Below are 22,497 nucleotides of genomic sequence, written 5' to 3'. Positions count from 1 at the left end.
GAAATGAAGTGTCTCATTTACTCCTTTCCCAAGTGCCTGATATGTGGCCCACCCGGTGCCAGGTGTGGGGCGTGCTGCAGTAAACATGTTTCTCCAGCCGGCTCTGGCTCTCGTGTCTCACCAGATGCGCAGGCCACTCTACCAGATGCTGCTCCTGCAACCTGCAACCGGACCTGTGTCTGCAGCCAAGTTTCGCCATGGTGGAGCTCCGTCATCCGGAACTGTGAAGTGGTTGCAGCCATGCAGGGCACACGTGCTGCAGGTTTCTCTCCGTTGCTGTATTGCACTCCTTTAGAACCAGAGGCCACAGAAAGAGGCTCCCAAGCACTGCCAGCTCTTCACTTACACCTCTTCCAACTCCCAGGTTTCACAGGAGAATGCACTACAGGCTCTAAGATGGGGTGGGGAAACTTTTTTTCTGCCAAGGGCCATTTAGAGATTCACAGCGTCTTTCGGGGGCCATACAAAATTAGCAACCTAAAGATTAGCCTGCTGTGCATGTATTAAATTTCAAGTCCTGCCTGCCTTGGTTAGGCCTTAGCAGGGCCAGACTGAGTGATGTTGTGAGCCTAATACAGCCTTCAGGCTGGTTGTTTCCCACCCCTGGTCTATGAGAAAAGCAGCGCGACACATGGGAGCACCTCCTTTGGGTTGGGTCAAGGCTTCGATCCGGGGCTTTGCTTGGTCCACCATTTTTTCCCCTTGGGTAAGTTACCTCTGAACCTCACCTCTGCTTCCCTGTCCTCCCATGCAGTTAAGACTTCGGGGACATCCTCTCTCCAGGCATCCAGGCAGGCTCAGTGAAGAACCACAGGTTGGATTTAATTTGTGACCCCCTATTACACTGAAAAAGCTTTCGTGTCCTTTTAAAGTCCTGCTGTTTCTTCCTGGTGCTTGTGCTTGTGTCATTTGATTAGGAATGTTCTCTAATGTTAAGAGGCTATCATCCAGCCAGCGCCGTGGCTCAATAGGCTAATCCTCCACCTTGTTGCGCTGGCACACCGGGTTCTAGTCCCAGTTGCCCCTCTTCCAGGCCAGCTCTCTGCTATGGCCCGGGAGTGCAGTGGAGGATGGCCCAAGTACTTGGGCCCTTCACCCGCCTGGGAGACCAGGAGAAGCACCTGGCTCCTGGCTTCAGATCAGCGCGGTGCGCCGGCCGCAGCGCGCTGGCCGCAGTGCGCCGGCTGCGGTGGCCATTGGAGGGTGAACCAATGGCAAAAGGAAGACCTTTCTCTCTGTCTCTCTCTCTCTCACTATCCACTCTGCCTGTCAAAAATAAAAAAATAAAAATAAAAAAGAGGCTATCATCAACGACAATTAAAATAATTAAAATCGAAAGAGGGCAAGTTAGGTGATCTTTTTTATTTTTAAAAAAGATTCATTGTTATAATTTATTTGAAAGGCAGATTTACACACACAGAGAGAGAAGGAGAGGCAAAGGGAGAGAGAGGTCTTCCATCCATTGGTTCATTCCCCAGTTGGCCGCAATGGCTGGAGCTGCGCCAATCCGAAGCCAGGAGCCAGGAGCTTCTTCCAGGTCTCCCATGCGGGTGCAGGGACCCAAGGACTTGGGCCATCTTCTACTGCTTTCCCAGGTCATAGCAGAGAGCTGGATTGGAAGAGGAGCAGGCAGGACTAGAACTGGAGCCCAAATGGGGTGCCAGTATGCAGGTGGAGGATTTAACCTATGGTGCCACAGCGCCGGCCCCAGTGGTTTATTTTTAAAAACTAAAAACCATCCCAGTACTGAAGATAAATAGTCTTCAGATGGAGTCACAAAGCTCTTGGAAATCCTCCCCAGCATTCTGACTCCACTGGGCAGTGATGTCACAATGTCCTAGCCAGTTATAGGACCTGCTGGGCCAGGGAAAGGAAGCTCCGAGAAGACACTGTAGATGACTAGATAGAGCACATCAATTTCCTAATGAATTTTATACTGTTTATTTTTTTACTTGGGGTTTTTTCCTCAGAGATTAGCAACTTGAAGCCCAACATTGATGGTAAGTGAGCATTTAAAACTTTCACAGAAATAGTAGATATGAATGATAACCAGGGTGGGTGTTGTGGCACAGCAGGTTAAGCTGCCACTTGGGACATCCATGTCCCATGACAGAGTGCCCGGTTCAAGTCCCAGCTACTCCACTTCTGATCCAGCTTCCTGCTAATGCATCCTGCGAGGCAGCAGATGAGACCTCAAGTGCTTGAATCCTGGCCAGCCATTTGGGAGACCCGGATGGAATTCCAGGCTCCTGGCTTTGTTCTGGTCCACCCCTGGCTGTTGTAAGCATTTAGGGAATGAACCAGCAGATGAAAGATTCTCTCTCTCTCTCTCTCTCTCTCTCTCTCATTTTGCCTTTAAAATAAATAAACACTAAAAAAAGAGGACCCATAATCATGGACAGTTGGTTTGTGAAAATTTTCTAGAGTATGATGTAAAGTTTATTGTTGGGAATGTGGTATGATTTAGGCTTTAAATCTCTGCCTCTAATCATTTGTGGAAAAATGCAGTTAGAAGCAGGAAGTAGTCAAAGAAATCAACACATTTCTGATCCATGCTGTGTCATGCCTTTTAGAGTTACCTGAGATGACACCTTTCAGTGAAGAAAAATTAAATATGGACGCTATTCCTGCTGTGCATGAAGAAGAGGAAAATGTGGATGTGACTCCTGCTGTACTTAAAGGTGTCACTATTCCTTATATACCAAAAGAAAGAGGAAGGAATATGGGTACTTCTACTATACCTAAAGATGAAGAAAAGAATACGGGTACTGTTTCTAGTATACCTAAAGAAGAAGAACATAATATAGGTACTTCTCCTGACCTACATAACTATGAGGACAAGAATATGGGTACTTCTCCTGACCTACATAAATATGAGGACAAGAATATGGGTACTTCTCCTGAGCTACATAAGGAAGAAGAAAATAATATAGGTACCTCTCCTGATCTACATAAATATGAGGACAAAAATATGGGTAGTTCTCCTGATCTACATAAATATGAAGACAAGAATATGGGTAATTCTCCTGACCTACATAAATATGAGGACAGGAATATGGGTACTTCTCCTGATCTACATAAATATGAAGACAAGAATATGGGTGTTGCTTCTGAGATGCATAAAGATGAATATAATGTGGATACTATACCTGCTAATGAGAAAAGTGGAAATTATTATAGAGATATAAAACAATGTAAGTCTTTCAAGTTAATAGCAATATACCAAAAACTGGTTAGGTTAGATGGGTTATGTCTGAAGTCTCCTTTCTAAACTCCCATAACCATATTCTCTCCCACTTAAATTCTAAGTTATTTTATAGATTTAGCATTGTGTGAAATGAAATCTTTATCTCCTACAATGTTTTTCATGAGATATTATGAAGTTTAACAGGATTCTTGTTGTCGATACTTATAACAGTCTTCATGGCATTATGGCTATTTATTCACACTAGTAACAATGGGCCTAATTTGTTGTTAATAAATAAAATTTATTTAGATATATTTATTTATTTATTTATTTAGATAAATACCACACACTAGGTGGCTTCAAACAACAGAAATTTATTCTCACTCAGTCTGGGAAGCTGAAGATACAAAATCAAACTTCTAGCCAATCAAGTAAAAGCTCTTCTAAAGTTATAGGGAAGGATCTTTCCTGTTCCTGCCCCCAGCTTCAGATAGTCCCAATCACTCCCTGGTTGTGGCAGAATCCCTTCAGTCTCCACCTCCCTTTCCACATGGTCTCCTGTACATCTGTATCCAGGTTTCCCTCTCCTTCTAAGGACATCAATCATAACTGATTAAGAGCCCATCCGACTCCAGTATGACTTCATCTTAATTACATCTTCAATGGCTGCCTTTCCAAAGTTCAGATTCTGTGCTACTGGCGGTCAGGACTTTTCTACAGTTTGGGTATTAGTTTGGACAGTGACCGTCCCTCAAAGGCTCCATGTGTTAAAGGTTTGGTCCCCAAGAGGATGCACTATTGGGTGGTGAGGGAACCTCTAGGAGAGGAGCCCAGTGTGAGGTCCTTAGGTCTTTGGAGTGTGCTCTCAACATGGGGTTCTCATGAGAGGGTTGTTATAACATACTGAGTGTGGACCTAAACGTGGCTCCAGACTTGCCATTGGCTCCTCTACACACACTCTGCCACCTACCATTCTATCTTGTGAATTTCTCAAAAATGATGATACAATAATGGTATCTTTTTTAAATGTGTGACTACTGGGGGGACATGAAAGCATGTATATATTGAAAAAAAATCATATCTTCATGAGTGTATAAAATTTTCTGTTACTTAAGTTTTGGTGAGAAGAGATACGTGTGTACATGCATGTTCAGCCTGCCATCTGGATTTAATTTACTTGATCTCTTTGTTGGGTCACTATGTACATTAGTGTTGAATTATAACCAACCTCACTGATTATTCTGAGTAGGATTCCTTGTATGTGTATGGAAATGTATATGGGGAGATCCTGATTTTTATTGAACTACACTAATCTGAAGTATATGTTCCATAGTCTAACAAAAAGTTCAAGGGCAAGTGAGTGCCTCTCTCTCTCTCTTTTTTTTAATGTCAGTAGAAACAGTGATACTATTTAGTATCTCCATAGGTATTTTGCAACCTGTTAGGTCTTTATAGTTTTTTCCCATGAATTTCCTCCCAAAATTACTTCTCAGAAAGTCATTTAGCATAAAGTTTCTAGTTTGACGTTTTTCCACATGAATTTTGGATTTGACCATTGCCAAATTTTCTTATTTTGTAGTTGAAAAATGACCAAAATATTCCTCTCTGATTCTTCTTTTGGAATTAGTCAGTGCATATGTTTTAAGAAAAAAAATCAGATAAGGAAAAATGCAAAGGACTGAGAGTTGAATAGGCTAATTGCTGAAGACTTTTGATTTTATGCTTTTAGATGTGTTCACAACACACAATCCAAATGGCTCCGAGTCTGAAATATCCGTGAGAGCAACCACTGATCTGAGATTTGCTCTAAAAAACTGTAAGTACTGAAAGGTGCTTTTGCACATTCTAAAACCCTTAAAGCAAGCTTTCAAAACAGCACTGGAATGTGTTGGGTAGAAAGAAGTGTTCATTCCCAAGTAAAACTAGCATTTCCCCTCTAAAGTAGATTCTCTGACTCTGGGACCTGATTGAATTTTCAGTCATCCCTTAGGTTCTTTCCTTTTTTCACTTCTCTCTCCATACAGTTGAGATTTTATGTCCACGGTGCTGATCGTTTCAGAAGGCAGAGAGGTTCTTAGAAGTTCTAAACTTATCATTGGTTTGCATGGAAAATAAATTTGTAAGTTTAGGATCCTAAAAATTATACATCTTTCTTAAATGCCACACTTGTACTCCTTACTGTTTTTTATCTTCAGCTTTGAACAAGGCAGAGAGAATGTTTCTGGCTGTGGCAGTTTCAATGTTGGAAAAAGCCAGACTCAGCAATGCCTGATTTCTAATAAAGCTACTTGACAAGCGTGGAATATTTGAGTAATTTTAAGCCTTGGCATTTAAATTAGAACGTGACATTTCAAAGACACACATTAATTAGATAAATCGCTCATGGAAGTCTTACGTGTTCACAGCAAACAGCATTTTGAATTATTTGGGATGAGAAGAGAAACCCAGCTCTTCCTAAGTGGATCAGGTGCCTCAAATTCCCTTAGGATATGGGTTATTGAGGACCACAGGACCCAAGGAAAAGATTCCAAAATGCTGAATTCTGGTCCCACAGTTCAGGCTTCTGGAGGCTTGTTAAAGAAAGTTGAATTAGGATAGGAAATCCCTGCCATCTTAAGTGGTGCTCCGACACAGGGGACAGGCAGGCACAGTAGGGATGACCTAGCAGAAATGTAATTTTGAGTCAAGATCACTTGCAGAAGTAAAGTCCCTATAACTCTGAGGGCAAGGAGGGTACGATGAGGCAAACCAGGTGCATTTCTCCAAAGTAGAGTATAAGAGTTGCATATCAGATTTTAAGGATTACTTAATTTTTCAAGTCTTGTCTGGATGTATATCAACTCCAGTATGGGTTCTCTTTTCCATCCCTTCTTGTCTTGAAGATGACTGTAATGGGGGTGGGTATTTGGCCTGGCAGTTAAGAGATCCATTAAGATGGCCCTGTGCCCGGATTCTGTTTCCAACTCTGGCTCCTGACTCCAGCTTCTGCTGATGCGGATCCTGGGAGGCAGCAGGTGATAGCTCAAGTAATTGGGTTCTCTCCACCCACGTGGCAGACCTGGGTTGCTTTCCCAGCTTTTTGCTTTGGTCTTGGTCCAGCTTGGGTTGTTGTGGGCGTTTGAGGAGTAAATCAGCAGATTGCAGTTTTTTTTCTCCTTCTATCTCTCTGTCTCTGTCTGCCTCCCAATGAAAATAATGAAAACTTGTTTAAAAGATTCCTGAAATGGGTATGTAAACTCAGTCTGAATTCTGAATTCATTCCGCCTCTCTAGAATTTCCCCAATACTGGGGCTGGCTGTACTCTATTCAGAACTTTATTGACACCTGTATAAGCAAAGTTCACTGAAATGACCAGCTACATGGGGGAAAATGACCCCCCAGTCGCAATTATTCCCAACCAAGTGACATAAGTCCCTCCAGTTGGACGCATTATAAACTGATACAGGTGTTAAGTTAGGCCTGCAAATCCTAGATTTCTAGTCCAAAATCTTTACATGCAAAACCCTGTAGAGTGTCTCCCTGCTTCCTGTCACTACACTGTCCAGCAGCCAAGCTGCTTTACATGGAGAATATTATCTCAAGACTCGTGCAAGTAACCATCTCAAACCACTTGTGTCATCCAACAGGATGTACGTCGCCTGCCCCTGGCCCTGTGTTTCCTACCTTTCCTCTTTCACAAATTCTAGGCCTATGAATCCCACCTCAGGCAAGCCATTGTCACATGGGTTTGCCTTTCCCTTTCTTTATTTCAGGAAAATATCAATGTCTTGTCTTTCTTCTAGTTTGTTCCATTTTTTACTTAAAAAATGCCTAATCACAGATGTTGAGTCAGTATTTTTATATGCTGATAACCCTTTATTCCTTTTCCTAGATAAACTTGGCAATGCAAGTGCTGAAAAACCCAGTGAAGAAAAACCTTCAGAACCCTCTCATAAAAATATTCAAAGTATTAAAATTACTACACTGTATTCATACCTGGAGCATATCATTATATGACTTAAAAATTTAAGATTCACTACTCTGAGCATTACATAAAGTAATAGCATGCTTAAAGAATTTATGTTGCTATATTTTAAAGTCACTCGGAAATCTTTTAAATGGTGAATATCTAACAGGCACTTCTCAGATGTATCTGACAAGGAATAGGAAGTGAGCCTTTTTAGAAATGTAACTTTCTTTTAATGAAATACATATTTATATCCAGATCAAATATATATTTATAATTTAATGTGTATTTATAAATATAAACATATTGGATGTATTTTAAATATAATTTATTTTGATAGATAATATAAATATTACCTGCTTGAGGAATAAACTTACCTCTGGTTAGAGTCAACTGTTAGTGTTTCTTAAGTTTTTATTTGTTTGGGAGGCTGAAAAATCAAAATCACCATTGTGGTCTTCTACCAAGAATATTGTTCCTTATGAAATATTTGTGAAGTCTTAACAACCTAGGATGGCTCTCTTCTAAGGTTCTCAATGAGTGGTCTAATTGAAGACAATGGATACTTACCTGTCATTTTCTCCAGTTCATACAGTCTAAGTATGTTTCTAGTAGGATTACTTTGAATTTGTTTGCATCTTTAACACTAACAAACCAAACTTATCTTACTTTTGGATATACTTCAAATTGGAAACCTGATCATCCTGGTACCCCATTCTGAACTATCTTCAGTAACTGACTACTAGGTTTGAGGTCATGTTTAATTTCCTAACCAAGCGTTCATGCCTGAGACAATCCAAGCATTGCAAGAAGTTGAGAGTCTCATCTCTGGTCACATTCCCCTTTCATATAATTGACTCCAGACTACCTGAGGCTCCCAGAGCTCCTTCAACCTGCTTATGATTCTGTTTCCTCTTAGCTGGAATAACTCTCCCTTGCTTTGCTTGCCTAGTGAACAATTTCTAGTCCTTTAAGCCTATACTGTAGCATCATCTGCCTTTTCAAGGGTTCCCAGCCTTCCAAAGTTGACTTGGGCCCTGTGCATGCCACCTCTGCCTTTCTAGTAGAGCTTTCATTAGCCTGCAACATAACCAACAGTGATTCTGGTCTGCGCCACAGTGGGTTCCTTGAGCTTAGGCCTGTGACACATTTGCTTTGGGTCCGGCACATGGCAGGAGCTCTAGTTATACTCTAACTCCTAAATGACCAATGAATGAATGTTACTAAGGCTAAAAATATCTTATTTTGTTATTTTTGTTTGTGATATTAGCTATTTTTGTTCTTTTTTTAAAACAGGAACAACCCCAAATCTGCCTGAATTTTGGACAATGTTAGCCAAAGGTAAATGCATACAGATAGGTAGCTGGGGAAATGTTTTGGTTTTTTAAAATTTTATGTAAGGAAGCCAAGATCTGCCTAAATATGTCTAATATGGAGTCAGTATGCCAATATTTTGTTGCCACATGTAAAAACAAATGCAAAACAAACCCAGCAAAGTGATAAAGTGTCACACATTTTCTGATTCTCTCCCCACCAAGAATTTTATTTTTCCTATAAATGTTAAAATCTAGTCATTCAACTTAATTTATTATTAAAACTTTTAAATAAGGTTCTTGCCCAGTCTAAGATCTCTTCATGATTAAAATTAGCACAATTAGCATTGTGCATAGAAGCACATAGAAACACATGTATAAATGTAAAGAATATAGCAAAATACATACATGTATAACAGTAATGCATATATCATAAGCACACACAGAAATGTAGTCTACACATTAATCTATTCACACATAAATATTATGTGCATATATAGATGAACATCTGTATAACTATAATGAATGTGTCACAGATGTAAAAACAAGACAATGTGCAGTACATACCATATTCAGTCAATCCTCATTATTCACATATTCTGTATTTGATTTCTGAATCATTTACTTGCTAATACTTCTATCATTCCAAAATCAGTACTTGTAACACCTTTATGGTCATTTGTGGATATCGACAAATGTCAAAAAATTTTAATTGTTTGGCATGCACAGTTACACCTTGAGCTGGCCTTCAAGAGTAGCGTTAAATTGTTTAGTGTTCCTAAGTGCAGGAAGGCTGTGATAGAGAAAATACATGAGTTATAGTGATGTTTATGCTATGCAGAACATAATGACTACCTTGAATAATTAGAACAGACTATATGTATCACACACACATCCACACACATTTATACACATATTTTTTGTGAGAACTGTTGACCATAACATCACTTTATTGTTTTAACAGCTTTAACTCAGTCAACATCCGGGTTCGAGGGAAATGATTTATTTAAACCAATTCCAGGTAAGAACAAAGTATTTCACTTAATACATAAATATTCACACCCATTTTAGCATGGCAATACTGTTTCCCCAGGCGAGGCGTACTGTGTGAGGGAGGGGACTGTGATAGCTAACATCACAAGGGTGAGGCTGTTTACTGCTTTAGGAGTAATACGCTCCTGCGTATTCTTCTCCGGTTACTGTTTTGCAGATAACACCCATTATCATCTTCCTCTTTAAGATTCTACTCCTAAAACAGGTAAACCGGGTGGAGGACTGGACACATGAGTAACGTGGTCTTTTTTAAAAAGAGATTTTATTTTTAAGAAGAATTTAAACAAAGATAATTTCAGCAGAAAATACTCATACAGGGAGTTACTATGTCCCATCTCCCTCAGTTTCCCCTATTATTAACATCTTGCATTGGTGTGGTCCATTAGTTACGATTTATGAACACTGATTTGCACCTACTGATATGATTATTACCCAAAGCCCCTATTTAACACGAGGGTTTATTCTTTGTGTTGTATGATTCTGTGGGTTTTCACAAATGCAGTGTCATGGATAACACCAACACCGTTTCAGACAGAAGTGTCATTGCCTGCAAGTCCCCTATGCCCCTAGCAATTCATCCCTCCATTCCTTTCTCTGCCTGAACCCTGGGCAACCACCCATATTTTTACCTTTGCTACATATTTACCTTTTCCAAATGTTATATTGTTGGAATCATACAGTAAGTAGCCTTTTCAGATTGGCTTCTTTCACTTAGAAATATGCATTTACAATTCCCCATCTTTTGACAGCCTGATTTCTCTTTCTCAAAATATCCCATTGTATGATTTTTCCCAGTTTATTCACCTACTAAAGAACATTTTGGTTGCATATGACTTTTAATAATTATGACTAAAAGAGGTATAAACATTTGTGTGCAGGTTTTTGTGGGGACATAAATTTCAACTCATGAAAGTAAATAACTAGGAGTGCAATTGCTGGATCACATTCAGCTTTGTAAGAAACCATCAAACTGTCTTCCAGAGTGGCTGCTACCATTTGCAGTCTCACTGGCAATGAATGTGAGTTCTGAATACAGTTTTCACTAATGAGTTGATTATTTTCAGAAGAGTAAAAAAAACTCCTGAGTTGGATGAAAGTTTCATGACAAGGCAATATGCTAATTTCCCCTCCAAACCTGTCATACAAACAAATGATTAAAAAAGAAATGGCATCTGGTGATTAATCTAAGTCCTGTCACCTCAGTTCTGTACAGGAGCGTTTGGCAAGTGTACTCATCTGTCATGTGGTGCTTTAAGAAAAAAGAGCAAGTGGTCTTTGTTTAGAGAAGTTATTTATAGGAATGATCACTGTTGGGTCATTTTAGACATACTTTGTAAGTTCTCTGACTGAAGTGATTAAACTGAGCTTTATTGATTTTTCTTTTTTGAGCACAGACTACATGCTAAGTACTTTGGTTTACATCATTAGATTGGTCCTCACAGCAATATCCTGAAGTTGGTATTATCTTCATTTTATAGATATGGAAACTGAAGCTTAAAAGGAAATCTGTCCAAGCTTATAGTGATTAGAAATTCTAAACCCTTCTCTGGGTGTGATCACCACCCTGTCATGTAAATTCACAAGAAGCTATAAGCGTGCCTCTTTATAAAAACACATGGAAGAAACAGAGAAGCTGTTTAGGGGCATTTAAACATAATTTAGCATTTAAACATAATTTGAGTATTCACAAAATAATCAACCTCAAAGCTAGATAAAACAGTCATTGACAACTATGCATATGTTACTCTACATGTTCCAAGCCACACTTGACAACTATTTTTTTTTAAAGATTTATTGTATTTATTTGAAAGGCAGAGTCAGAGAGAGAGAGACAGAGAGGGACAGACAGAGAGAGGTCTTCTATTCAACAGTTCCCTCCCTAAATGGCGCACATCCTGGGGCTGGGCCAGACCAAAGCCAGGAGCTAGGAGCTTCATGCAGATCTCTCACTTGGGTGCAGGGGCCCAAGCACTTGGGCCATCTTCCACTGCTTTCCCAGGCACATTAGCAGGGAGCTGGATTGGAAGTGGAGCAGCAGGACTCAAACAGGTGCCCATATAGGATGCTGGCACTTCAGATGGCTGCCTTAACACCAGCCCTGACAACTATAATTTTTAAAAAGCAGAGAATGTAGACATGGGAGTTAGTCATTGCATATTGCTTAAATACCATTACCTGGAAAACAGTAAAGGCCTTGGAACTTTTGGGTGGGGGCATAGGGAGCTGGAAAAGCAAAGAACCAACACACAGTCATCTAAAACCATCCTTAAATAAATGGCCCATAAGGTAGATATATATTCAGGAAGAAGGAAAATTTGCTAGCAAAGATAGATGTTTGTTAACAGATGCAGTAAAAAGGCTTTTAAAATCTCTGGATTCAGGCAATTTTATTAACTTGTTTTAGAAAGCTAAATAAGTTCTTTCCATTTCTTTATGTAATATCAAATACATTTGGTTTCATACTCTCAGTAATAAAATGGAAAATTTAACTCTTAAGCCTCATGAGTCTTCCACTACACCATCTCTATAGCTTAAAAGAAAAATGCGCTTCCCAACAGTAGAGCATACACTCTCTAGAGGAAATGGCCCCTTGTAAGTTAATCACTTTTCCTCATGAGTTCTTCAGAGACGTTAGATTACTTCAACTGGTCTGTAGTAAAGTCAGCAAAGTCTGGTACAGACACATTTTGACATTTGGTATCCTGAACGTAAAGACAGATTCTGCCCCTCACTCGCAGCTGTGTGCCATGGGCCAATGCATAAGCACCTGTGAATCGGTAAACTGCAGCTTGGGGCACTTCCTCCACGTGGCCATGAAGGTTAAAGGGACCAGAACAGAGAACCCGGCCACAGGGAGTAGCCTTGGCCTTTATGGTGGAGGGCTTTTCTGCCTTTGCTCTGCAACCCTTACTCCTCCCGGAAAACAGGTCAAACATGCTCTTTTCCATTGCCTTTTCTTTCTTTCCTCTCAGGCTCTGATGTAAATGCTACAAACCAAGACAAACTGTCAGAGCTGCAGGAAATCAAACTCAAATTAATGTTGGGCATCGCACTGATGACCCTCCTCCTTTTTGTCACCCTCTTGGCCTTCTGTAGTGCCACACTGTACAATCTGAAGCAGCTGAGGTAAGTCTGCAGAGTTCTGCAGTCCTCGTAACCAACGCAGCATGTCGAGTTCACTCTCTGCTCGCTAGGAGATTGTTAGGAATACGTGGCTCCCAAATATATTAATTCTCCTGAATATTTAAAGTGTTCAGTTTGACTTTATTTCCCCTATGCAGAAGGAACATGGGACTGCCTCTCAGGGAATATCCTACCTAAACTTTGCCCCTAATACTTTTTTTTTAAATTTTATTTGAAAGGCAGAGCAATTGATAGAGATCTCCCATCTACTGGTTCCTTCCCCAAATGCCTGCAACAGCCAGGGCTGGGACTAGTCCAAAGCTAGAGATGGGAATGCTATCCAGGTCTCCCACATGTATGGCAAGGACTTGAGCATTTGAGCCATCACCACTGCCTACCACAGTGTGCCTTAGCAGAAAGCTGGAATGGGGAACGGAACCAGGACTTGAAACCAGGCACTCCAATCTGGGATACAGGAAACCCAACCAACACTTAAACCTCTATGCCAAATACCCACCCTGCCCTAGTATGTTAGTTAACTAGGGATAGATACCCCTAGTCAGTTGAAAAGGATATAGATTCTAGATCTGCTTTTTCGTGATACTAGCTTGGGAACCAAAGGTCCACACATCCTGTTCTAAGGAGCACATCTTCTTAGGGTCTAACATTTTTCATTCAAGCAGGTCTCAAGGCCTTCAAAAAATAACATGTCTATGTGTTACATTTATACATTAAGGCTTATCAATTTGTTCTTTCTTACAAAAATATCAAATTCAGTTCAAGCCTGATTGAGGGGATTATTTAAAATTTATCATACTAACAGATTACTTTAAAAATCCCAACAGGATTGCTTCATGTTCACAATTATGAATTCCATTCTTTTGATGGTCGTGCTTTGGAGGAATGGTGTATTTCTTGGGGACAACCCTAGCTATTTATTCCCCCTAATTCAGTTTCTTTGTACATGTTTCAGATTAAACTTTTATTAAAGCAGCTTTTCCTGTTTTAGTAAATTGGTTTCTAAACTCTAGACTTGGGGTTTAAAACATGCTTCATTCACACAGGTATTAGATATAATAAACTTACAATTAAGGGGAAAAAAGCATCATTTATATAATGTTAAGTAACTAGTACACTGGATGGAATTTAATTTTTGGGAATGCTTTTCTAAGTTGAATTACAAATGTACACAATTAAAAACAATTCTTGATATATGTTCTTTTCCTTTTCAGTTATAAAAGTTGTGAGAGTCAATACTCTATCAACCCAGAGCTGGCCACTCTTTCTTATTTTCATCCATCAGAAGGTGTATCAGACACATCTTTTTCTAAGAGTGCAGAGAGCAGCACATTTTGGGGCACCACTTCTTCAGATTTGAGAAAATCAGGCACAAGAAGGTCAAAATCTAAAAATTTGACGGACATGACTTCCACGGGCTCAGATGAAACGGGCATGAATGAGGAGTCAGACTTAGTTAACAGTGAGGAACCAAATGAGGAAAAATAGATAACTTTGACTCTTTTGTCAAAAAAAAAAAATCTTTTTGTCTCATTCTAATGCCATGATTTTGAAACTGCTGAGACATTTACATTTTCTAGTGTCTTAAAAGAAGGACATCTTCAATAAAAGCTATTTCAGTTTTAAAATTTATTTAATGGAAAATACACAAGGAAATAATTCAAGGTGTAGAAAACTCATCAAGTAAAAAACCACCCCGGAGAGCGACTTATGACTCGTTTTTAAATGAGGACATTTAGATATTTGTCTGACTGGTGGGGCATTTTGAGGACTCTCAGGATGCTCTGCACTGCCACCTCCAAATCAAAAAGAACACACCTGTTCATGTTTAATCGCCAAAACAGTTGGGCCATCAAGAGGTGAACCTAAGTTAGTGGTAGAAACTGCTTAGAATTCTTGTTTAAAAGTCATCAGGATTGCTCTCATGGGGCAAATTAAGGGAAAAAGATTTTTTTTTCTAACATTTCTAAAGTATCCATAACCATCTGAGATAACACGGTATTCCAGAAGAGGAGGAGGGAAGGAGCGGATCCCAGCATGCAATTCCCAGAGCAGGGTTCATGTCCCCCAGGTCTTTGGAGAGCTGAAGTGCTCCTCTCTCTTCCTCCCGGTAGTGGGCGCTCACTAGTGCTCCGACAGCAAAGCATCTCACAGACTAATTCGAGTAGTGACGGTTGAGATTCTCCGCACCAGAGTATTTCAGTTTACGAAGGAGGTAAACTGGATAGGCATGTTTCCTTAGGAACTGCTTTTGAGTGGAAGGATTTTAGGGACACGCGTCGGATCTCCTGGGGCGGGTTTCCTTGTCCTCAATTCTTAACCACAACAATAGCTTCCATTGCTTGCGTGCCTACTTTGTGCTAAGCATTTTAGTACATTCAGGGAGTCCAACTACCCTATAAAAGGTGAGTTTATTTTACAGATCAAGAACTCCAAACTCAGGTAAGTCAGCTAGCTTGCCTAGAATCACCTGCTAGCGAGGGGCAAAGCGCTCATGCGCTTCCAGACAGGGTTCTCTACCTGATCCTTGAAGGTGAATAGTCTACAGAAGTGAGAGTTTTCGGAGCACGAGAAACGCCGAATCCAAGAGGCATTGAGTTCGTCCAGCCAGGTGTTCTTTCAGCTCCTGGGAAACCGTTCTCCCTGCTTCAGGCTTAGATCTCAATGATGCCTCTTCCCCACGTGTGCATGAGCTCACCTGCCACTCGCCCTGCAGTCCCTTCTCCGGCTCTCCCCCACCCCCACCCCGCCCCGCCATTTCTTCCCAGTCTCCAGCGTCAGGGGCGCTCACCATTGGATGGGAAAGCTACGAAGCCCCGCCTTAGAATGCTGATGGCCTACAAAAGACGGCACCCTCGGCGGAAGAGAAGTAGCAGCACAGGAGGTGCGCGCTGCCTGGGCTCTGCCAGTAGCACGCCAGTTTCTGAGCCGGCGACGGTACACCTTGCGCAGCAGCCCATGCTACCCTCTGCTGGTTACTTTTGCCACTTCCCGTGCCCTTTTGACAGCCCCAGGGGTGGATGTCAGCGTTTGCACTGCCAGTTCAGACACCTGGAGGCGCAGTGGGAGCTGGCTGGGGCAAGTAGGTCCAGCCCCTTGGAAGAGCTCCAGGTGCACAGGAGTCCTGTAGAGTCCAAGGGTGAGAAAGGGCGTGTGGGAGGCGGAAGGGCTTGAGGATCAACTGTTCCCGCCTTTTCCTTCTGCCCGTCCTTGGGAAGCACCAAGAACTCTCTTGATTGGAAACAGACGCTGAGTCACCTTTGAATCCCAGAACTTGTCTCCAGGACTGAAAAACAGCATTGTAGAGAAGGGAAATGAGTCTATATAGTGCAGTTACCCTGGCCCAAATGTCTAAAGGCACAAAGAAAAGTGTTAACTAAATTTTTAAAATTTGGCTCCTCCTCCTCCCCTCCAAGACAGCTGGTACCATTGTAACATGCGCTCAAGGCCATCTGAGGGCGCAGGATGGGGCATACAAGGCGTCAGGAGTCCTCTCTCCCTTCCCTGGTCCATGAGCCAGGAGACGGTCACGCAGCCCCCGCTGCCGGTTTCCTCATTTGTCCGGGGCTCTACGCCCTGGTACACCTGTGCCATTTCTGAGCAGGTGTTCCTGGCCTCCCACCTGTTTCTCCGCCAGAGCACGGAAGCCTGTGGGTTTCTCCGCGGTCTGAAACGCCCTCTCGTTTCCTACTCCCAATGCGTCCTCGCCTGCCTCTCCTCCAGCACACAAGGTGGGACTTTAAACTGCGCTCTCCTTGTCCTGGAGCTGAATTCCGATGCCCTGCGTGTTCTGCGTCCTGAGGCCCTGGGGTGCTTATGGCCAGACTGGTTCCAGAAAGTTAATCTTCCCAGCGTGGCACCCCCCGGGGCGAAGCCTAAAGTGCTGGTATTGTCCCTCTCTCCTGTCCCTCCTACGGCAAGGGTGGCCCGACACCTGCGCAGCTCCGGCCTCCCGGGGTTGGCGGGGCGGGTGGCGGTCCCAAGCGCACCTGGGGACGCTGCTGCCCAGCAACGGAGCAAGCAGGCAGGCGCCCGCGAGGCGCTCGGTTGGGGCGGGGCGGGGCGCAGGGCAGGAGGCCCCGGGTGTGAGCGTGCGGCGGGCGCGCGCTCCACGTGCTGGGGACTGGTTAAGTGCCTGCTCTTGGGAGCACAGGGTGCTAGACCGGCTTCTAGAAGGAGCACGGCGGGTTTGCTGGTTGTGAGCTGGTCTGTGCGTGGTCTTTTGTGGTCTTAGCCTCTGCCTCTGTTACCCGCGAGTTAATTGTTAAGGGGCTTCCTCTGCTTTGGTGAAAGGTGAGGGGCTCGGGTTGAAGAGGTGGAATGGGAATTGGCGCTGGGCCCTTGTTAATTCAGCTTGGGTCATGGAGTAATTACGAGTTCAGAGGAGCTGCCCCTCAGCACTTCGAAATGAACCCTCCAATCTAGATTCTGGCGAAGAAAGGACATTTAAACTGGTCTGGAGGGAAATTGGATCTGCCTTTTGGGTAGTAACACACACTCCTCCAAGTGTTTGACAGCCTTTCCCAACTCGTTGCAACTGCCTTCAACCCGGTTTATGCCATGTGTATATCTGGCTGGTTATCGCGAGTTTATATATAAAGAAATCAGATCTGGGCATTTATGAGTGGGTCCTGGGACATTGCTTGCTCTGCTTTTTCCTCTCCTTCTCCCTCCTGCAGTGCCGGTTTTTCCTTCCATTTTGTATTTCAATGGAGTTGGTTTCTTAACAGAAAATGCCTGGTAAATTGAAAGACTGTTGAGCCAGAGGAAGTTTACTGTATAAAAAGGAAATGTGTATGTTATCAAGGCATAGGCTATCTAAAATGCTAAAAACTTTTGAGATGTAGTTTGGACCTTACCTCACATCTGACATGTCTTGTTTGGCAGATGGGAGAAGTGTGTAAGTTGTCTTGACTTTGACATAGGAAAGTGCGCCTTGGAAAAAGGGAAGAGGTTGTGAATCTGTAGTTAAAATGCAGAATGAAGCCACCAGGCCGTTGTGTAAAGTGATCACTTCAAGCGAGGTGTGAGTTGTGGATTAGCAGGTGTTCCTGTCTCAGTGCTGGATTTCCCCAGGAGTGTGGAATTAGCTGCTCTGGAGTTTCGTTTCCTGATTCTTAGATCCTTACGGTTGTGTGGGTTTGCCTTTTCTTTTCAAACCATTCTACAGACTTCAGGAATCCCGGTGAGAATGTTGAGACCTGCTAAATGAAGGAAAGACTTAGGCCTCAAATAATTGTTTCTAATGGAGAAGGGAGATGTATTGAGGTACACGACTGTATGGAGTTCTGTGTAAGTGACATTTGTCTATTTGAACTCCTTCCAAATTACTTGTTAGTTGGTAATAGGGTGAATAGATGGTACCCAAACCACATCACATGTGAGGTAATTTAATAATTATGCCTGAGCCAGGTCTGTCCCACTGATGTATATCTACTGTACTAAAAATGGATGAATGTATTGTTTTAAAGATTTATTTATTTATTTGAAAGTATGAGTTACACAGAGAAGGAGAGGGAGAGGGAGAGAGGTCTTCCATCCACTGGTTCACTCCCCAATAGGCCACAACAGCCAGAGCTGCGCCGATCCAAAGCCAGGAGCCAGGAGCTTTCTCTGGGTCTCCCAAGTGGGTGCAGGGGCCCAAAGACTTAGGCCATCCTCCACTGCTTTCCCAGGTCATAGCAGAAAGCTGAATCAGAAGTGGAGCAGCCGGGACTCGAACTGGCACCCATTAGGATGCCAGAACTGCAGGCCGTGGCTTTACCTGCTACGCCACAGCACCGACCCCATGAATGTACTTTAATTAGTCATGGGGATGAGCTGGACATTTGACAGACTTAGCAGTGACGGTCACTGGATTCTCATCCTCCCAAGAACAGATCACGTAGTAAGCTACCCCCCGTGTTAAAGATGGGTTTTGAAGAGTTAAGGTCCTGATAGGAAGCTTCTTGTCTAGGATATTCTGGAATCTGCATTTCATCTTAAGTGACTTTAAAGATAAAGCAAATGTCATTTTCCATTGGTGGCGCTAGGTACAGCCATGGAAGAATTAGAAAAAATCAACAAAGAAATTGAGGCCGTCAGGACGGAAGTTGAAGAAAGCCAGAGGAGCCCCATGAATTTTACTTTAGCGCTTGAAGAACTAACTCAGAGCCCTGTGGCCTCCTTGAATAACACAAATGTGAACCAAGATTTTCCTAAAAATGACCTGCTGCCAGAGGAGAGATGGAAGGAGCCATCAAGGAACAAAGACAGTCAGCTTAGAACGTATGTGATGGACCACAAATGTCCAGCAACTGATCTTGAATATGATCCTTTGCCCAATTATTCTGCGGAGTTGCTTGGGACATCAAAAGCAGAGCAGGATGAGACTGACCAACAGAACTGCCAGTTGAAAAAATATGTGGGTGAAAATTGCCTCCTGCCCCTCAAAAGCCAAAAACCTTTTTCACTAATAAGAATTAAAATAAATCTTCAAGACTCTGATGATGATGAACTTGTAATAGATGCACCACCACTCATGCCTACTTCTAAGAAATCGAAACTATTTAGAGGCTCCAAATGTCAGAATAAAGATAAAAAGGTAAATATCACACCCCTGGAGGAGAAGAATCTTCAGATTAGTGCCCCAGAAGAGAAAAATACAGGCAAATCCCAACTAACCACACAAATAGATGACAGGCACACATCGGAACCACCCCCGTTACTCATGGAAACACCACTAGATATGAAAAATAATGTGGTCTTGAATCCTGTTAAAACCCATACGTCTAAGAAGGGAAGCTTTGGTTATGAAAAGGATAGCTATATCTTAGAAGAAGGTCACAAAAAAACCCTGAAGGATAGTCATAATGAACATTATGTAAAGAGCCAGAAATATTTCAAATCGTTTTATGATACTCAAAACAAAGAAACTGAATGTCCATACTCACTAGGCCGGTCCCAGATTTCTTGTTCAGATGAACTTGCAAAAGACAGAGTGCTCAGAGCACAAAACAATCGTCAGGAGTCCACTGCATTTGCAGATAGCAAGGTAACTGAGTGGGAATCTGGTAAGGAACCTGCTGCCGCTGACATCGCCCCTGACTCTGGCAACACCATGAAGGCATGTCCTCGAATTCCCAGTGAGTCCACAGAAAATGAAGCTCACAAAAAGACAAAGCAGGTTGGTGTCTTTTTTCCCTTTGTCTTTTTCCTAAATCTAAAAGAGCTTTTAAATACATATACTTACTGTATATAGTCTATGGAATATGCAGATAGTATCTATGGACTATCATATGGAAATATATAGACTATATATGTAATATTCTAATAGTTTGGAATGACAAGGTGAAAGTCTTCACAACTGGCCAGCAATATTGTCTTGCAAAGTTGTCAGTTTCCAAAGGCATCATATTATATACAGTAACACATAGTTGTTGACCCAAATTAGAGGATTCTTTTATAGGAATGCATGCATATAAAATTGCTTGAATTCAGTGATGATTTTTGTGAATTATTTTTGATTTTCCAAATACTTTTGTAGCTTAGGTTCATGTGGCTTTGCAAGGAACTTGCTAAATTTACCTTTATTAAACTAAAATCAATCTTTTTTTCTCTTTAGGCTTCAGGAAATCAAGATATGTTGAATTACAGAAGCACTTCTGGGCCAAAGAAGAGAATTGCACACACTGCCAAATTTGATGTGAGTCATTTAGTTGCTTATTTCCCCCCGCTGCAGAACTTTTCGAACCGAAATGTGGCATGCTTTGCCATTGTCTACTTTTAAAGTATCTAATAATTATCTTGTCATCCACCAGGGGGCACATGTGGGGAGTCAATATGCTGATTATACTAGGGAGCATCTTCCAAGTCCTTGACTTCTCCTTTTTACCTAACAGTTTTCATTGAAAGCATGTATAATGTCATTGCATGGGCTTCTAACTATAAGTGGATCCTCATTAATTGCAGGATCAAAATTTGCAAGTTGGCCTACTCAGTGAAATGTATTTGTAACTTTAAAACCAAGACTGCTTTTGTGTTCATTCTTGGACATGCAAAGGCTGGCAAAAAACAAACAAAAACTTAACTACCTGATAGAGAAGGCAACACAAATGTCTTGTTTCAGGTCTCATACTGTAAACAGATTTTGGTCATCTATTTAGTGCCATATTTTTGCACTTAGGTGCTTTTTGTTGGTGACTTTATGCTACCAAAGGGCCTTAAGTATAATGTTTCTAAGCCCAGGAAGACTATGATTATGCTTTACAGAGAATATTCATTAGATCATCTTTGGTTGTGAGTTGTAGTACAGCTGGCCATTAGCATTAGTCTTTAGACACATGCACACGTAAAACAAGGTTGATAAAGTTGACAAAAATGCTGTGACCAGACACTAACGTGAACCTAACTATGTAGTTCATTTGCCCCAGGAGCCATGGTTCAGATTTTGTGAATTTAGTGTTTATGGGGTCTTTATGAAGTGCAACTACTCAGATAACCAGTTGGTTTTAGTTTTGGAAAGTAATTTGAACCTCTGGTAATTTGAACCTCTGGTAATTTGTTTTTTCATGACACGTTAAAGGAGAAGTTGCGGTAGTGAAGCCAGTAGCATTTCTTTAACTCTGTTGTGATATTTAATACAAATTCTACTTCTCAGGTCTAGTCTCCATCATCTATACTCGGTGAACACTAAAAGCAAAACTTTGCATGGCATTAAAAAAATTAAAAAAAAAAAAAAAACTCAATGCTTCCAAGACACTGATAAGTTCTCAATTCTGCTACTTCGCAACATAGTCAATGTCCTTGAAGAAGTTACTTAAGTCTTTTTCTGTTCTTCACTTTCCTTTCCTGTGAAAGAGATGTTAAGCACCTTTCCCAGAGTTGAATCTAGAGGTACTTATAAGCTTGTTGCCCTTGCCTCCTCTTGTGAGAAAAGTTTTTTCCGAGGCTAACCCTGTTCTCGCTTAATTGCAAATGCTGTGGTGTTGGTAGTTTTCATTTTATTGTGCTACCTAATGCTCGCCACAGATCTCACATGGGGGTACTTCAGAAAGCTCATGGAAAATGGAATTGAAACGTTTCTTTTTCCAAAATTTACAGTTTAAAAACAAATGCATGACATGAGAAAGACATGGATTTCAAAATTTTGTTGCATCGAAATAAATTTACCTTTTAATTGCATTTTCCAGAGACTTTTTGAAGTGCTTTGTATATTATGAGCAAATGCTGTCATCAATAATTATTTCCTTAAAGTAAAATCTCACCAATGGAAGTGAGTCGATAAGAAAAGTAATCTTAAGAGATTTGACGCATCTCACCGTATCACCCCCAAGACGAGCTCTGGTAACTGACAGTTCTCCTCAGAGTTTGAGAGTTCCCTTCCCACTCACCTTTTCCCCCAGTGGATACTGGAGTGTTTCAAAAGCCAGATATAGGTAAAACTTCGTCTTTTAGATTACATTTTTCTGGATTACTCCTGAAGCTGAACATTCTCTCATTATGTTCCATTCTCTTGTAATAAAGGTTGCTATGGAGCAGTGTGAATCTAGCCTATTTCTCCTTATAGTGAGTCACTTGATAACTTTTGCCTCAATTCCCAAAGGATTCTTTTTTAACACTGAATTCAAGTAACTTTAACAGAGAATGTCCTATTCTTACCTATTGTATTATCACTTTGACCTGCATACAAAGTGTTGTTTCACATAAGTTCTCCCTATTTCGAGAGCATTTTCGTAAATCCTGTTTCAATGACTTAATAAATTCTTTCTAAGAATGTTGCCATTATGCATGCTTTGAATCTCATGCAGTCCATTCACTTTTGTGTGAAGTCCAGGGCCGCTGAAGAACCTCTGACAGAAAGGATAAATTATCAGCAT

At 41.6% G+C, this 22,497-nt stretch overlaps 2 protein-coding genes and 1 long non-coding RNA gene across 9 annotated transcripts in view; 2 read left to right on the top strand and 1 right to left on the bottom strand.

The window, feature by feature from the left end:
* Positions 1-1,833: 1,833 nt before the first annotated feature.
* On the top strand, positions 1,834-14,275 carry EQTN (equatorin). 2 transcript variants are annotated; one of them, XM_008250688.4, is made up of 8 exons: positions 1,834-2,000; positions 2,574-3,194; positions 4,917-5,003; positions 7,059-7,133; positions 8,430-8,474; positions 9,411-9,467; positions 12,472-12,625; positions 13,855-14,275. In XM_008250688.4, the coding sequence occupies exons 1-8, from the start codon at positions 1,925-1,927 to the stop codon at positions 14,126-14,128; spliced, it is 1,389 nt and encodes a 462-aa protein (XP_008248910.1). In that variant the 5' UTR covers positions 1,834-1,924; the 3' UTR covers positions 14,129-14,275. The 2 variants fall into 2 exon arrangements, with proteins under 2 accessions (XP_008248910.1, XP_008248953.1); XM_008250731.4 differs by lacking the exon at positions 13,855-14,275 and adding an exon at positions 13,468-13,617.
* On the bottom strand, positions 14,261-22,112 carry LOC138844477 (uncharacterized). Of its 3 annotated transcripts, XR_011380367.1 has the most exons (4): positions 22,012-22,112; positions 19,573-19,835; positions 17,500-17,841; positions 14,261-15,926 (listed from the first exon to the last, which is right to left on the bottom strand). It is a non-coding gene; the product is annotated as an uncharacterized lncRNA (long non-coding RNA). The 3 variants fall into 3 exon arrangements; XR_011380366.1 differs by lacking the exon at positions 14,261-15,926 and having other exon boundaries at positions 16,767-17,844; XR_011380364.1 differs by lacking the exon at positions 14,261-15,926 and having other exon boundaries at positions 16,767-17,841.
* LOC103345755 (putative exonuclease GOR) overlaps positions 15,305-22,497 on the top strand; it is a 37,799-nt gene continuing 30,606 nt past the window's right edge. For 3 of the 4 annotated variants that reach the window (XM_051844875.2, XM_008250985.4, XM_008250872.4), the window contains exons 1-3: positions 15,305-15,779; positions 18,673-19,805; positions 20,244-20,324. In XM_051844875.2, coding sequence (XP_051700835.2) covers positions 15,305-15,779; positions 18,673-19,805; positions 20,244-20,324 — 1,689 coding nt within the window. Of the gene's footprint in view, positions 15,780-15,917; positions 16,527-18,672; positions 19,806-20,243; positions 20,325-22,497 lie in introns of those variants that run through there. The other variant, XM_070053160.1, reaches the window with a different exon arrangement.

Source organism: Oryctolagus cuniculus, chromosome 1, assembly GCF_964237555.1.
Source record: "Oryctolagus cuniculus chromosome 1, mOryCun1.1, whole genome shotgun sequence".
In the NCBI taxonomy this organism is placed as follows: domain Eukaryota; kingdom Metazoa; phylum Chordata; class Mammalia; order Lagomorpha; family Leporidae; genus Oryctolagus; species Oryctolagus cuniculus.
Note: the sequence above shows the minus strand (reverse complement) of the source record. Positions and strands in the feature narration are given on the sequence as shown.